The 17,432-nt window shown below is 38.7% G+C and overlaps 1 protein-coding gene across 8 annotated transcripts in view; it reads right to left on the bottom strand.

Moving 5' to 3' along the window:
- Window positions 1-17,432, bottom strand: part of PTK2 (protein tyrosine kinase 2) — a 189,561-nt gene that overhangs the window by 55,524 nt on the left and 116,605 nt on the right. For all 8 annotated transcript variants that reach the window (XM_084207209.1, XM_084207210.1, XM_084207202.1 and 5 more), the window contains 7 exons: window positions 16,655-16,717; window positions 11,992-12,046; window positions 8,307-8,447; window positions 7,511-7,588; window positions 6,424-6,531; window positions 5,367-5,484; window positions 78-108 (listed from right to left, as the gene is read on the bottom strand). In XM_084207209.1, coding sequence (XP_084063335.1) covers window positions 78-108; window positions 5,367-5,484; window positions 6,424-6,531; window positions 7,511-7,588; window positions 8,307-8,447; window positions 11,992-12,046; window positions 16,655-16,717 — 594 coding nt within the window. The remainder of the gene's footprint in view (window positions 1-77; window positions 109-5,366; window positions 5,485-6,423; window positions 6,532-7,510; window positions 7,589-8,306; window positions 8,448-11,991; window positions 12,047-16,654; window positions 16,718-17,432) is intronic.

Below are 17,432 nucleotides of genomic sequence, written 5' to 3'. Positions count from 1 at the left end.
AAAAAGAAGTTCCAAAAGCATCACTATTTTTCAAAACATTTTTTTAAATATATGAGAAAAGAAAGCACAAAACTTACTTTGGTATGGATGGTAAAGCTCTTTCACCTTCTGTGTAAACGAGAAGAAAACAGGATTAAAGCTTTTGCACGTTTTCAAATAACCTCTCTCAAAGTGAAATATATACATGCCCGAAACAATAATCATCACAATCTCTCAGGGAAACTGAGAGAACTCAAAGAATGTTCTATACATGTAAAAACAGCAACATTATCAACAACTTCTACCCATTCACATAGACCTGCAGGCAAACTCTCATCTGAGGAAACAACGTACACAGAATATAAAAGCCGGTTTTTATTCTTAACAAATAACTCCAATAAATCACTTGCAGAAGGTGTGACACTATCTCATCTTTCTGGTAAGAAATGCTTTTCTTTTATCTCCAAGATGTCCTAAGTTCTAACATATAAATAAAACAATTCAATCCAACTTGGATTTCCAAGTAAGACAACTGAAATAAATCATTAAAGCACATATTATCATATTGATTTCACACTGGCTTGAGACTATACAAAAATGTTTTGTGCCAGAGAGTAAGTCAGCTTTTTTGTACACTACATTCAAATCTTTGCCAGTCTTTCTTTGAAAATGGTAATGTGTGTGAGACCTTGGATGTACCTATTCAAAGGGGTTTTTTTCCTATTGGATTTGATTAAATCCTTGGCATTCCTGTGGGGAAGTTACTAATCCTTTAGCAAAACACCCTTTCAGTAGATTGGAGTATGCAGGGAAGGAGAGAAGATGGGTAATAAAATGTGTTTCACTCTCTAAATCAATGTAGCTCTGATAAAGTGACCTGAGAGAACAGCCACACTTGCAGAAAATGGCGATGTACACTGTTCAACAAAATAATGTAAATTCTCATTTGTTTTTCTCCCATGCTATATTTTCCAGGAATTACAGGTGCAAACAACAGTCTCACCTTTGTGTATTAAGGAACTGGTGAAATGCGTGGTACCCCAAAGCCACACTCAACATGGCAAAATACACTATTTTGGTTCATTTTTTCTGTTGTCTACAGGTAGAAAAGCATCATTTGGCTCAGCAACATCAGTCTGTTTTGATCTGTCTGATGAAGGGTGTTGAAAAAGAAATTGCAGAACAGAAAAGAAACCAGCAGCTGCAATTTCAAAGCCCTGGAGCAGCCCAGCAAGGTGACAAGAACAAGCACCTGGAACTGGGGGGCAGAGGGAGAACAGTAAGATTATATAAGCAGGTGGGAGATAAAGGTACTGTGATATGTTAGGGTAAGTGATACCTTTTGGGAAGGAAACAAAAGGCACAGATCCTCAGAGATAGTGGGCAGTAACAAATATGAGACCAATGGGTGGAGATGCAGCCTGAGCAGTAAAAGCCTGGGGGACAGGTACCCAAAAAAGAGACTGTAGGGGGTACAAGAGGTTCAACCTGACTGAAACTGGGCAGAAGACACAAAGTCGGCAGGAAAAGGCACAAGAGTCCTGCCCACTGCTATGCAAGCCTCCCCAGGGCTGTAAAGACCACTCAAAAGAACCTCAATTTTTACATGACACTGACAGCTGTCAGCATTAGCTGTGAAATCATCCTGGGTTCTGGTTTACACCAATTTATGCTTCTACTTCTGGTTGTTCCAATGCTGTTCTTAGACTTGGCAATAGATGTAAGGCTTAGATGGTGCTGATTAATCACATATGTTACTGGTGGAACAGAGTCTTCCTCTGCTTTAAAAGAACTTCACTAAATTGTACAGTTAACCTTATTATTCTGTATTTTTAAATCAAGGTAATGGATGCACAATTAATAAGCAGCTACTCAAAATAATTCTCCTTGCTCTTTAATATGTAGCTCCATTGCATATTAACTGCATCCTATTCAAACTGAATTCTAAAGAGGGAATTTTAATTTCCCCTAAGGCTTCTTTTTGGTAAAGTATCATATTTGGGGACTTCAGAAAGATCAGTGAATAATTTCATTAGACTTGATAAGAATGATTTCGTAACACTTGTAGGGCCACAATGCTTCATATGTTCAAGATGCTGAGATCAGATCAGATCTGACTTTTTCCCTCCTCACACCTCCTAAGAAAGTGAGGAATACCACAGGTGGCAACTGCTAGTGTGTGCTGAAGTCAAACACTACCCATCAAAGAGGATCTAAAGGAGATAAAGAGAGAATCTGACTTTCCACTGTGGTATTAAATTTCCTTAAGGAAGAGAATCTCATTCTGTTCCCACAAGGCTCCATTCCACTTTCTGAACAGTTTCCTATCAGTGCAAAGTGCAAAGCAAGGGTCATAATAAAATGTAATAAATCATAACAAAACAAAATCTTTATTCCATTGTAATAGCAAATCCTTTCTCAGCCCTTTGTCAGATAAAGAGAATGTGAATAGAAGTGGTCTTACACAGTGAGTAGCAGTTTGATGTAGTCAGTGAGTTTGAAGAACAAGAAAAGAAGTGAAGGAAAGGTGAAAGAATTGAAGGGAAAGTGAAGGAAAGGTGAGAATTGAAGCAGTCTGGAAAACTGTGAGGAAAAGATGGGGATAGACAGAGAAAAGCAGAGACTCTGACCCAAGTGAAATGAGTATTTGCTTCCAGATCCCTGGGAAGTCAAGCAGCACACATGGGTCCACCATACCCAGAACTGTTCCTTCCATCTGATCATTCCCCTTCTCACTGTCCCCTGCTGAATTCCACAGGACACAACTGGCTTTGTACTCATTTGCATCAGAGCAAGAGATCTGGACCCCTGACCTCTGCTGATGGAGCTGGGAGATGTGGACAAGGCAGGCTCAGCCCTGGGAAGAAGGAAGGAGCACCAAGAACTGCCTGGAAGCCACAACCTGGTGCCTGCAGGGACTGGTTACAGGGACAACACACCCCATTTGTGTGCTGGAGATATGTGTCAAGTGCAGGGCTGTAAATGGACAGGGGAAGCTGGAAAAGCAAGCAGATGTTTAAAAAAACCAAAAACACCACACAAAGGTATCCAGGTATCAAAAAAACCTCATACACTATTAAGTAGTACCAGAGGTGCAAAGGGGTTGTAGTACTACAGGGTTGTAACATCTGATTTTTAAAGGTATTCTTCCATGATTCTAGGCCTCCTCCATCACTGGATATAATTAAAGAAAAAAATAATCAGCATGGAACTCCTGATCCTGCAGACGCCCACATGCTCTGGATACAAACTGCTCACTTCAGGCACTGGTGCTCAAGCTGGTGCTCATCCTTTTACAGTTTATATCCCAAATAAAATACCAAATATTCATTAGTACCCCTGCAGGTCTGAAGTCAAAATTTCTTACTAACAGCATCCCAGTTAAGGCATATGTTGTTTTTCACAAGTTGAAACCCACAACATTTTTGCCCAATTCTATATTTTTTAAAGAAATGTATGCATAAAGAGGAGTGCTCCCATAGTGCTACCTGATTTTCCTGTTCAATCACTGCTCATTTGCTCCATGTTAAAATTCTGTGTTATAAGAATAGCACACAAATAAAGCGTGCACCCTGCATCAGAAGCATTGATTTATCCTGCATTCACATCTACCAGAAACCTCAGTTAAAACCTCAGTTTTCTGTGCAGGGCACAGAAAAATCAGAGATATTGCCCCTCAGAGAGCTCAGTCAGCCTAGAAGATGCAGCAGCTACTGCTAAGAAAGTCAGGTAGGAGCAAGACAGGAATTAGAAAGAAAAACTTCAAATAGAACAGATCAGTTTTGATGGGAACTACCACCAGTTTGGACATGGCAAGGACTGGACAAAGTCCACATGTGCCCCTAAAGGAAAAGCACAGACAGAGTCAGAGCCATCCATTAATTCAGGGAAGAGATCATGTATAAACATGAAAAGTTTTATAAGATCAACTGAGGCTACAACAGTTCAAGCTGGGAAACACTGGCATTAGAAGGAAAGTTTTGGGAGTGAATAATAAGGATTGTAGCAGACCCCAAACCATGATTTCTCAGAAAAAAAGAGGTAGAAAAGACCGCCACTCATGGGCACACACTAGTCCAGAGACATGGAAATCTTGGATTGTGATGCATATTTTATTTTTAGAACAATAAGCTATTATTATCTCTGATGCTAGCTTATCCTTTTAGAGTCTGATTTTGGAGCCAAGGGCTCATCATCACCAAGCTGTGCACCAGGTTGGCTTGGAGAGCTGAGTTTGTGTTGAGGGAAGATTTTCATTTGTGTGGAGATAACGCTGCACAACTCACACAGGTTCTAAGAAAACAGCTTGTGTTGGAGCTAAAGGTCACTCACACACACACTAAGTGTCAGAAATGACCAAAACCATGCAGATTTAAGAATAGTTTGAACAATTACCATGTGCTGTCAAAACACCTAAGACCCTAAGATCACATTTCTTTATTAGTGAATGCCCAAGTTTAAGTCTGGGGATTTTTTGAGCCACGCACAAGGGAGGATGTTATAGAAGGACCAGGGAAAGGACCTGAAGGACCTGGAGAAGGACCTGAATTATGCTAACAACATCACCCCAGGGGAAACCTGTGGCAGAAAAAAAGCAAGAATGTGGCTAAAAGAGACTCAGTTTCACATTGCAGAGATGCTGGGATAGTTTATGTACTTTCCTGTATGACAAACATGGAAGAAGGAAATAATTTATTGTTCTAGAAAGCAGCTAAGTTGGATGAATTCCCATAGGTAAAAATGAGAACAACATGAAAGAAGAAAATTTCATTCTTAAGCAGCTTTGCTAGCATATTTTTCAATAACTAAAGCTGTCTGAAACTGGAAACAATCTAATGAAATGTAATCAAATTCTTTCTAAAACAAGGGGTACCTGCAACCTCATCTCACTTTTTGAGAGATGCTACAAAAACAGCTGATAGCCACTATAAAATGTATCTCTGCTTTAGTTCTATTTTATGAGAGACACTCATAAGACCTCTCAAGTTTTTTATTTTTTAAATGGCAATATTTAACTACCTAGCAGAAAGGCAGAAACTAAAAAATTACCACTTATACAAATGCATTTTAACCAACCTCACTGAATTTCCCCTTGTATATTGGGAATCATGTTATAAGATAACACACCCTCGTTAGGAGTGCCTTTAATAATTACAATTCACTTGTGCCAGTTAAGTTTGCAATTAGTGTAAAGCAGTGATTGCTGACATCAGCCTAAATTCTCAGCCACTAAGCAATTTTTGATGCAGTACTAATTTACTATCAGTGTTTCCCACAGCTCCTCCCTGAAAGAAAAGAGCCCCCAAGTGAGAGTTTTTCTGCTACCTCTGTCTTGTATTCAAATGCAGGATGGCTGTGAGCAGCTCTGAGGCTGGAGGTGTCCTTACCTTTCTGAGGCCTGATGATGAAGGACTGCGTGGCGCCGTTGACCAGGCGGCAGTAGCCGTCGATCAGGTCTGCCATGTTCTCTGCAATGGTTAAGGATGGTGCTGTCACTGTCAGAGGCTACAGAGGGGAAAAAAACAAGGCACCAACAAAGAGGAATTATTGCAGTTGCAGACACTGAGTGGAACAGCTGCGTCATTGCATCAGAACTTTACACACGCCTGCAAAGCGTAAACAGAAGAATGTGGGTGAGCAGGGAGATTCCTGCTTTAGCTTTTGTGCAGCAAATTTCAAACAGGAGGTTCAGAAAGCACAGCTGGTAAAACCCTCCACCTAATGTAGTGGTAATTTGGGCTTATGAAGTGTAAACCACTGTTGAATACAACTGCTATGACTTTCAGGGTTATAATTAAGACAATTCTGAAGTTGCTTATTCCTTAAAGCTCTCACAGGTGGAATCTTTTTTCCCAACCTCTGCAGCAATTTATTCTTTGCCTAAAAACAGCCCTTCCCAATTTCAAGAAAGATTAAAAAAAAAAAAATGTGTACAGTGGAAAAAGAGATGAGAGACACACAGGCAAGCTATTAATTTCAATACTACCAATATTCATCACTCTCTGCACAGATCTGCCACCCTCCCTCAATCCTGCTCCTCCACTGTTTTCTGATGCACTGGACCAAGGAAAAGATTTGCTTTCACTTCCAGCACTGCTTCTATGTAATACAAGGGAACAAACTTTCCTTCTTTCATATTTCCTCCTTACATAAAAGTGGAATTGCTGTTTCCTCTCTAGGATACAATACATATGCACAGGCTGCTATTAAATTGTATTTAAGAGCTTCTGTTTTTATATTAAGCTTCTTCTAAGAACATCAATGCCTACAAGCACCAGATGCAAAACATAAAACATGTAATGAACTTTAAATTTATTTTAAAACCAAACTCAGAACAAAAGTCCAATATAGAGAACATCCACATTAGGAGTGTATTACATCCCACTCCTTAAAAGGAAAAACAAAGTAGCAAGTTTATCACCACATACAATATCAAAAACATACCTCAGGGGCACCTGCTATCTTGAGTTGCAACATCCCTTTTCTGTCCTTGTCTTCACTGTTTGAATACTGAATGGTTTGCACTTGATTGAAATCTGCTAGATGGGTTGGCTGCAGAAAGACAACACAAAAAATGAGGGGAAAAAAATCAAAATTACAGCAAATGAGCCTGCCTTGATCCCTAGTTTGCAAAAGCACAGGGAGACTTTGATCCCCAAACTACACGTGCAGAAATCTGTTCTCTGTTTCTTTCTAGAGTTTCATTGCCACTCACTCCCAAGGCACACAAACATCCAGAGTGGCTGGAAAAGGAACCCAGCTCCACTGTGCCCACAGAGGTCACTGTTGAGCAGTGCCAGGCACACTCTGAAGGGGGAACAACCTCTTGGGTGTCAACAGAGAAAACTCAACAGGTTAAAACCACATGGAAACATTCCCAGCATCCCTCCAGACTGCTGGAAAAGGTTTGTTCTTAGCTCTGTTCCTGATTTCCCCATCTTTTCACTGTTTCTGATTCATTTCAATAGGAAGCTGGACATGGGCTGAGCTTAAGTTGTGATTGTAAAGATCCCAAATATTTTGCTGAAGAATCTGTCTGGACAGAGCTCCTTGCACCATGGGGGTGCACAGGAAATACTGAAATACAGCTGGAATCAAGTAAGGAAAAGGCAGTGAAGGATATGAAGAAAGTAAAGAAGCAGTGCCTGCACAGATGTGCTCACCAACTGGTTAAACATTTACCACATTCCTAAGAAAGAGAACAAATCGGAATAATTCACATTTCATTGGTAAAAAGTCCCCACCAATGCTTCAGATTCTGCAAGTAAGCACATCACTGGGTAGGAAAGTCACAAATTCAGTGCTAAAGCTGACACAGTCTTTGTACCTAGCACCAGTGCCTTTCCTCTGATGCCAAATCACAAATTAATACCTGACTAAGAGCTGTACATGCTGAGAGCTCCCAGCTCTGCTGTGTTTAACCCAGAGATCAGACTGGTCACTCCCCTTTCTGTGACACCCAGTTCACAACAGGTCATGGTTGTTAACACAGGGACTGAGGAAAAAACCCACAAAACAGAAGCAGACTTACATTTGCACCCTTGTCTGTCAGGTAACTGATTCCTTCTTCTGGGCCAATTGCCAGTTCCACTGAAATAATCCAGCTTGACTTGGGAGTCAAAGGAGAAAGGGCAGAATTTTAGTAGTAAGACAAGGCCTTGCTATGGAATACTATAATCCAATGTGGTAATTACAGGTTTTAGTAATTAATATCTGGAAGCTTGTCAACTCTTCAAACAAAATTATACAGAAATCAAGTAATTCTGTAAGTGGCAAAACCCCTCATGACTGGTTTCCTGGGGATCTCTGCTACTCAAACTGCATTTCCATGTATTTTATCTTAGGTCTACATGAGAATTATGGATTTCCTGTATTTCCTCTTCTCATGAACATTGATATTCAAGTTCTAATTTCTGCTGGAGTCTCCATTTTCACAAACCTTCCAAACTTGTGGCCCTTCTTCAAAATTTGCTTAAAATAGATAGAGATTAACAGGTACTAGGTGAAAATTTACTAATAGAAGTTGACAAGTTTCATTTCCTTGTGGAAACAGCTGAAAAAGTGCTTGACTTTCACAAACAAAGCACCTATAAAAATATTCTATTTTACATACAATTCTTACCCAAATAATGAAAGATGATTTATTTTAAACAGTCAATGGAGAAAGTTCTAAATAAAATCCCTAAATACCATTTGTTGCTAATGAAATCCAACTGTCTCTACATGAAAAAAGGACATCAGCAAAAAATTATTGCAGAACCAAGCAAAAGCAATTGGACTGAAAACTCCAGAATGGATTCTAATGACTGTCACATTCCTCTACTTACACCAAGAGCACACTTGAAGCATTCCTTGTCAAATCTGTACACTGGAGAGAGGATCTCAAAGAACTTCAAAATACTTTCTTCTCTATTGAGGTTGGCAAATTGTCGAAATGTTTGTTGGATTAATTTCCGTAGTGTTTTGGCCTGTGTATCAAAACATTTGGAGAATAATTATTTCAAATCTAATAGCTGAGGGATATTTTAAGAGTTTTGGTCACTTTGTAGTACTAACAGAGTGTTTATCAACAAAATGCAGACAATTCTCAAGGAATAAAAAAAGCTTCCAAATATAAGCAGCAGTTCTGCCTTTTAACTTCTGCTTAGGATCAACATTATTTCTGCTATATCACAGACAGGATGTCTAATAACATTTTAAATAACTTATAATAGAAGACCACATGTAAACCCTTCCAGGAATATTTGTTCTAAGTTCCTCATTTCTCTCAACTTCTGAACTGTGTCCCAACACAAAAAAAACCAAACAATTTATACCTTCATATGAGCTTCTAAACCTAAACCACCATTCTCTCTCTTACCTGCCAATAACAAGCCAGCTGTAGCTGTATTCTAATCTCTGCACACAATAACTTAGACTATCCATAATAAAGTGGATTCTTTCAGTCTGATAATAAGCAAAAAAACTTCAGTATAGAAAGATTAAATTTAAGTAGTAGACTGAATGCAAGAAGTAAACCAAACATTTAAACTAAACTATATAAACTGTGTTGTCTAGCACTTTATTACCTGTTTTCAGGGTACAAATAACCACTTAGAGCAGTACAACGGATAGCTAAACTAGCACTTAAAAAAACTGAATTATCTGCCTGTACATAATGTATAATCCCTGAAAGGCAGCCACTCATATGAAAATAAAAACAGGGCCTGAGAAGCAGTATCTCTGAGATGCCCCCAGTCTGAACAAACTATCAAGAATTGTGAACAAAAACATCTGTCTAAAGTGACTGAATGGCCTTAAAAAAATCCAGTTCTAATTCATCTTCCAACCATCAACAATGACAGAAAGCAAAACCATGCTTATCTTTGCAATATGTCAAGGTTAAGACAGGAATTACCACTGTTCCTCCATGCAAACATATCTGAATGTCCCATTTCAACAGCAGTAAAACTCTTTATTCTCCCACACTGCCTGTTAACAGCCCCAGGCACTACACAAATACCAACTTCCTTTTGTCCTTAGCACTTCCAGGCAGATTAGACACTCATTTTTAGAAAGCCTTCACAGAACGTTCAGAAGTCAAAATAGCCAGAAATGTTTCTGTGGAGTGTTTAGGAGTTACTAATCCAAGGTGCTGCATATTCACAAAATTATCAGTTTTGCAATGATGCATACACAGGTTGGAAAAAAAGCCCTCTCAGCACATACTATACTTTCAAATTAACAAAGAAACCTGTAACTTTGGTGTAATTTCAAATTCTTTTGTCAATTTAGCAAACCCAACTCTCAGGTGGATCATTAAGGAGGCTGCAGAGCCTTTGGCAGTCAGGAAACTTCCCTCGGGCACCCAGAGCTGCCTCAGTCTTTGTAAGGACTCAGCCACTACACTGGACCTCCCTGGTATCTTTATTTTTACAGAGAAAACCAACTTCAAGGCAAGAGCAAACCTCAGCCTTAGCTTATCACTGGCAAATACCAGGAGCAAGACACAACAAAATAAAAAAGCATTTGCCAGCTCAAGGTGTCCCAAGTATTTCAGCTACTCAGTTGATCAGAGATTCTGCCCATGGGTTGTTTTCCTGACCAATTCCAGCATCACATTTCCTGCCAGGAATACTGGCATATGTTATCTGGCTCTTTTCAGTCCACCAAGAAGAATTGATCACTTTAAATGTTAAGATCATGAGCAAGGTATAAAGATAGAAAGTCCAGGCTGGTTTGAGTTGGAAGGGACTTTAAAAAGTCCATTATGTTCCACCCCCTGCCATGGGCAGGGACACCTTCCACTGTCCCTGGTCGCTCCCAGCCCCATCCAACCTGGCCTTGGACTCTTCCAGGGATGGGGAAGCCACAGCTTCTCTGGGCAACCTGTGCCAGGTCCTCACCACCCCCACAGGGAAGAATTTCCTGCCAGTATCCCATCCAGCCCCTCCCTGTGTCCTGTCACGCCATCCCTTGTCCCAAGTCCCTCCCCAGTGCTCTTCCAGCCCCTTTAGGCACTGGAAGGAGCTCTCAGGTTTCCCCAGAGACTTCTTTTCTCCAGGCTGAACAGCCCCCAAAACCACACCTCTTCCATAACAGAAGCATCTATCAGAAATATCTGCAAAAAGCAACTTTAAGCAAAATACACTGAAAACCTGCTCTTAAAAGTTTTTTTAAGAACCATTGTTTTGTTCCCCCTCTGTGTTTGTTCAAAGCAGAGAGAATTGAGAGAAATAATTCATTTTATATTTCACAGCTATTGGGAACCTTCTTTTTCCTGCCAGTTCAAATTCCCTGGTTTTCACAAAGTGGAAGAGTGATTTAAGAATTTGGACTGATCCTGCACTACTTTGAATAGGGATTTCATTTTCATTGAAAGCAGACACACTTTTCCTTCCCTTGTTTTTCTTCTTATGTCCAACAATTTTCTTCGTGTCTTTACAAGGTTCCCACTCAGCTTCACCTTCTGGCAACTCTTGCTACTTCTTTCTGCTATTCGCCCCACTTCAGGATTTCCAAAATGCAATTTTCTTGGTCAGTTTTCTGGCTCCATAATATTATTTTTGAGATAGCTATTCATACTTTTATGTCTGGAGCCTTTCACCACAATTTTTCCCATTAGCAGAAAATACAGTTTCAGATAATTGCTTAAATTAAAATGCAGAGGGGATTACTTAAATCCACTTGACTTCATTAGCTTCTGATTTTCAAAAGTCTTTTGAAACAAAACCTTGTCATGACAGACCTTTTGTGTTTACCCATTTAAATTACAATGCAGATTCTTTCCAAATCTCAAGTTGAATTCTATTATTTCTATAAAGCTCCACTGCTCACCAAAACCAGCTCCAAAATAGCAATTTATGATTTATACTTTCATGCATGAATTGCAAGAGACATTTTACCGGGACATTCATATTGAGGTGTCTTTTAATGTAAAATATTGACCATTCTTAATCCCCCTTTTCAACACACTTGAGAAAAATTTGCATTTTTTACTCTGAGAACATATGGACTTCAATGGGAGCGAGATTCAAGGAACATTTATAGTCTTAGCTAGGATTAACCTAAGCAGAAATTACTGGAAATCTTCCTTGAATAAGCTGGATACAGTCTTAAGCAAGGAAGGCATCAAGTTTATCAAGTTCCCAGTAAAATATTCTTTTTTCTTACATGTTCCCTTCCTCTTTTTCCAGAACTCTCATTTTTCTTCTAGGGAAGAAAAAAAAAAAAATTGTTATTTGATCCAAGAGGCTCCAAGGACCTGTCTGCACTTTTACCCCCAAGGTTTCAGAGGCAGAGCTGTGCCCCTCTCACAGCAGCTCAGCAAGGCCATGTGAATCACTTTATCCTTGTCCTGCCAGCTGCATGATTGGGATTCAGATCCCACCAATCCAATGGACAGCTTGGATGTTTTTTCACACAGCAAAATTGCACAGCAATTCCCTTAGGAGTGTACAGTGAAAACTATAATGCAATTTTCAGATTTCTGACACTTTACAGCAGTATAGGATTGACTGGGACTGTAATTACCTTCACTGAATCTAGTAAACTCTTCGGAAAAAACCGTCTCAAACCAACATCTTTCCTGAAAGAAAAAATACACACAGCATTAATACCAAAAACATTGTGCAGTATCACATTTCTCTTTTCAAGGTGGTGCTTTGGGTCTGTTTTTTGTTTTGTTTTTAACTAGCATATATGATTACTAAACCATTTTCCTAACAAGGTCCTTGAAAACTTCAGAGTAACCAACAAACTGCCACAAAAATTCTAACTAGAGACACTCCAAGATCAAATGTGGCACAGCAGCATTTTCTAGTTTAAACCCCAAAGGATATCGAGGATATTGTTGAAATTGTAAAAATATTGTTATATTCCTACTATTATTTAACCAGGTACCTGTGTGGAAAGTCTGTTATTTGAAATGGTGGCTCGGGCACAGAGGAGTTTTGAGAATAAAAACTGTTATTTGTACATGTTTTAATAATTTCAAGCATATAGAAAAAATATTCTTAGAGCATGTAGTCAGGTGAGAAGGGAACAACATAGGAGCAGAAGATACAAAAAGAATTATAGAATGGTTTGTTTTGAAGGGACCTTAATGACCATCCAGTTGGCAGGGACATGTTCCACTAGACCAGGTTGCTCAGAGGCCCAACTTGGCCTAAGGAATCCAGGAATCCATACAGGAATACTCATTATACCACCTCCCTAAGCATGCTGAGTGCAATTCCACTACTGTTTTACCCTTTGAAGCACTGTAATTAAGGGATTGTTTAAATTTCTACTATTATTTTTTCCCTCATACTAAGCAAATTAAATTTACCAACTTTTTCTTGCAAGCAGTCTCACTTTTTGCCACTGTAAATCAAGTGACTCTGAGCTCAGAATTTGCAAACTGACTTTATCAAGCTCACATTCACACCTATAAATTGGGTTGCAGCCCTGGTTTGAAAACCAGGGCCAGTAAATATTTCTTTGCTCTGATGTGCTGCACAAGCTTATGTCTGCCATGTGTTTGTGTCACTACTACTGAACATCAGCTTCAAAAAAAGGTGCTCAAGAAGTGGCCAATGACATTAGTGCAGAAGACACCACTGAAGAACCAAGTGCAAAAAACTCTCATGTAAAAAAGGAAAAATAAGAGAAAAATATAAATAGGAAAAGGATTTATGGTTCAAAGGTTTATTTACTTTTTTCCTTTAAATTTAGGACGCTACCATCTCTTTCAAACATTCTTATCTGCTTCTGGAACAAGTATGAAAGCAAGCTTTCCATGAGTGCATGCTTTGAACATCCACAGAAATACATCTGGAATTCTGACACTTGGCAAAGTAAGGAGAAGCTGTTAGCAGGCAGAGATATTCAGGATTTATGTACTGCTACCTAACAGCACAAGAACAAAGCCAACACTAAAGTCAATATAAAAAGCTCACTCAGAAGAATAAACCAGGGTATTTTTAAAGCTCTCTGAAGATGAGTAGCATACAATTTCATACTAAAAACATCCTCAACCAGGAAGAGCAGAATGTTCATGTGCAGCACTGGCATCTGTGCAATGACAGTAAGCCGCAGGATTATAAAACTTCATAAATGTTAATTCCTTCCATACATTTCTTCTCAAATGCAAATGATACTCAGTTTATCATCCCATACAGTTAAATGAATTCAACACACTATTACCATCTAAATAATATGCAAAGACATTTTGACAGGGATATATTAGTTTAACATTAAGCATTTCAGAGAGAGTTGGTGCTTCTGAAATGGAGCACCTCCCATCACCCTGGTATCCCTGATTTTAACAGTCCTGCAGCACACGGCTGCCACAGCCTCATTTGATTCATTACTAGGACAAGCTGGAGAGCAGCCTTTTGTACAGATCTGGGTGCAACAAACTGAGAAGAAATTCTCATGCAGAGTACAACAGAGCACAACTCTCAACAAAACTTGTTAATAAAGCATTTCCTGTATTTAGCTGAGACAGCAAATTTATTTACTGGAGGGGAATTTACCAAAAGAACGACAGATTTAATGCCCTGGCCAGCAACAACTTATGGATACCTATAAATAAGAGAAAAAGCACTGGAAATTGGAACATAATAACAGTTTTACACACACAACCCTACAAACTCCTACTCAGCTGTGCTGTGTGGGGGTGGGATGGCCAACAAGGGAGACCAACTCAGGGCTCTGGATGAAGGATTCAGCCATCTGGTTTCTGATTGCCAACAAAAGATAACCAGCACTGAGAGCCTGTTCATGCAGTTCTACTACAGCTTTGGACTTAACCTCATCTACTCCAGCCTACTTGTGGGCTTAAATCTGAATTCAATTTTTTAATGTACAAACTTCAATTGGATTAATAAAATACCAACTACAGATAGGTGATACTGCTTGTCTTACAATGATAAGCAGCTTTAGGCAGCATATATCATGTATTTTTCACCTCAATTCAAGTTACAACAAAAAAAAGTAACATTAGATTAACATAATAGACTTTAACATGCCTTTTACCAAATTGTGGCTGCACCTGTTCCTTCCTTCAGCTCCCATTTCTGAACTTGTAATTATCCCTGTTCTCACTAACAGGCTTCACATTTATTATGAAGAAATTCTTCATTCACTCCATGAAGGCCCAACTATTAAAGGCTACTTAACAATTTGATCCCATCTACCATTTCCCATCCAGATCTGTTCTCACATGACAATCTGATCAAAGACAAATATACATGAAATAGACATCTGACAAAGGCAACCAAGGAGCAATCACCCCCAATGCAAAAAAGGGCCATTTAAAAATTGCTCTCAGCTGGTTAAGTGCCTCATGATGACCTAAAACCAGCAATCCCCCCACAAAAAACACCAAAAAGCCTCACTTGGGCAATAAATATTACTTGTGCAGCTAAACATTTATGGGCTATTAAGGTGATAAGATCAAATTAATGCATTTTGGGGATCACTGGCACTTTTTGCAGACCCTTTCCAGCTTGTCATTATCTGTAGTATAGTCAGTTTAAGGTGGCTTTATCCTTCATCTCTCCCAGCTAAATCCCATACAAATCACATCTTGGTTCTCAAAAAAGAAAAAACTTTTAAAATGCACAATTCTCCACATCCAATTCCACGTGGCATTAAGCTGCTACATTTTGCATATCAGGGTTTTGCTTCACTCTGCCTTTCACAGCAGCAATTTATTATTTCCTACCAAAGCAGTCACTGTCAGGAAAAAGCAAACTGTAGGAAAGAAATCACTGTTAAACTGTAAGCAGCACCACACTGAATCCTCCTGGAACTCTCACCTGTTACAATTATTAATTTATACTTTGTCTGACCTGTTATGACCCTGCTTTCCTTTGTCTCATTGTTTCCAAAGCCATTAACCTAATAACTCATGCTTGTAGCTTCTGAGTTGCTAAAAAACTGACTTAAAAATACTTTACTCAAGTTCTTCCTTGAACATATGTGTGTAAACTACACCAACCATAAAGTCACATACTTTCAAATCTTTTTTTATATCCTCTTTTAGTCTTGTCTATCTGCTCATCCCCTTTATTTTTATTAGTCTTTTCTCATTTTGGGATGTGTTTCCTCAACCAGAATATTTCTACTAATATTTCTATAGAAATTACAATATAATTTTCTATAGAATATTTAGACAGACAAAAACCTGAAGTCCTTAAAAAACAAATTTAAAAAATCCCTATTTCAAACAACACCAGAGTTTTTAAAAATATGAATAAATAAAGGAGCACTTCAGAAATACTAAATAAGCAGGCTATTTATCAAAGTTATCTTTACTAGTAATATCATAGATCCCTCAAAAATCCTTGTAAACTTATTCATTATTGTATAAAATCTTACCTTCCTCCTTCAAATGCTCTAATTTCACATCTCTAAAAGTTAGCACCCATTTGTCATTAAAAATAAGATTAAAAAATTGAGACTTCACTGCTGCAACAACCTTTTATCCCAATTTTGTGTTAAACTGTACAGGATCTTTTCACAAGGGTAATTAGTAGAGATGAGCATATCCTTGGTGCATGTATGTCTGACACCTTATCCACTATATAAATACAAACAAAACCAGTTTTCAGGTTTTTGCTAAAAAGCTGAAGGACTTTGGCTTGTTTGAACTGAAGCCAGCTCCTGAACAACATGAAAAAGTAAACAAAATATTTCATTACAAGGATGCTCCTTGGTATTCTTAAAATTTGGGATACTCAGATAAACAATAACCTTGTTAATTGCAAGGTCACATCTCAGAAAATGCCCACAGTGAGCAAACAGAAACAAAAACAATACCACAAACATTTTCAAGTAACTCAAACTTTACCCCAAATGAGTCACGGCTGAAGAATGCAACTGGGCACAGAGAAACACTGAGGAATAAAATCACCTCACAAGCAGAGTTGGTGAATCCCATAAACATTAGTAAAATTGCTGAAAACCACAGTGAGCCTCCTGATCAAGTTGAAACTACTCCAAACCTGTTTCTCTGGAGAGTTAAAGGCACTTTTCCTACTTCTAGATCTCAAAGGGTTTCATCATCCTTTTCTGACATTAAAGCATCTTAACAACCTTGGTGGAATAGAAAACTTACAACAGAGATGTTCTGTCATTTGAACTGAATTTATTGTTCCTGCTGCAGAGAAGGGACAGTTCAAACCTCAGGTAAGAGCACAATACTTACTCTAACACTTCATAGTTGGACTTCTTTTCTAAAGCATTGCCTCTCATCTCTCCGTAGGATCTCCTGAAGTCAGGAAAAATATTTGAAAGCAACAATTATTGGATAATTCAGCCTAAAACTACAACATCAACATAATCAAAACTTCCACTCAGCATCAGAAAACATTGGCAGAATGAATTCAAAGGTAAGTATGAAGTACATTATTATTCTACCTCAACAGATCAGATTTTTATTTTACAAATTAACTGTGTTTTCAGATCCACTTTAAACCACTGCTGCTACCAGAAGTGACCTAACCTGGCCTTCAGCAGCTCCTTCCTTTCCACCTCAAACAGCACTCCCTCCTGAGAGCCCCCTGTGCATGGAACAGGGAGAACCAGGGGAAGCAGGAATGATGAAAACTGCTCCAATCCAGCCATGTTCACATTAACAAGTAAATTAATAAATAGGAAAGCTTTGTTGGGAGAGAGCTGAGATCATTGTTGTCACAGAAAAAAATGCTCAGAAATGCTCATTCTAAGAGTTTCAGAAGTTCATCTATGAGAAATATCTCATCAAAATGTTCTGAAGAGCCACAGCTTGAGCAACAGGGAAGGCAGGACCTGGCTGACAACATAATCACAGATTATTACATTCATCACATGTTTTGAAATAAGGTACAATGATTTTGTAAGTGCATAAGGAGTTTGCAGTTACACAAAGAATTTTTGCTTTCTCTGGGGCTACCAGCAAAACTTACAACAAAGGCATGAGGTAATCTTTTGGTACCTGGGAAATT

The sequence above is a fragment of the Fringilla coelebs genome, assembly GCF_963513975.1.
Source record: "Fringilla coelebs genome assembly, chromosome: 1".
Classification (NCBI taxonomy): Eukaryota; Metazoa; Chordata; class Aves; order Passeriformes; family Fringillidae; genus Fringilla; species Fringilla coelebs.
Note: the sequence above shows the minus strand (reverse complement) of the source record. Positions and strands in the feature narration are given on the sequence as shown.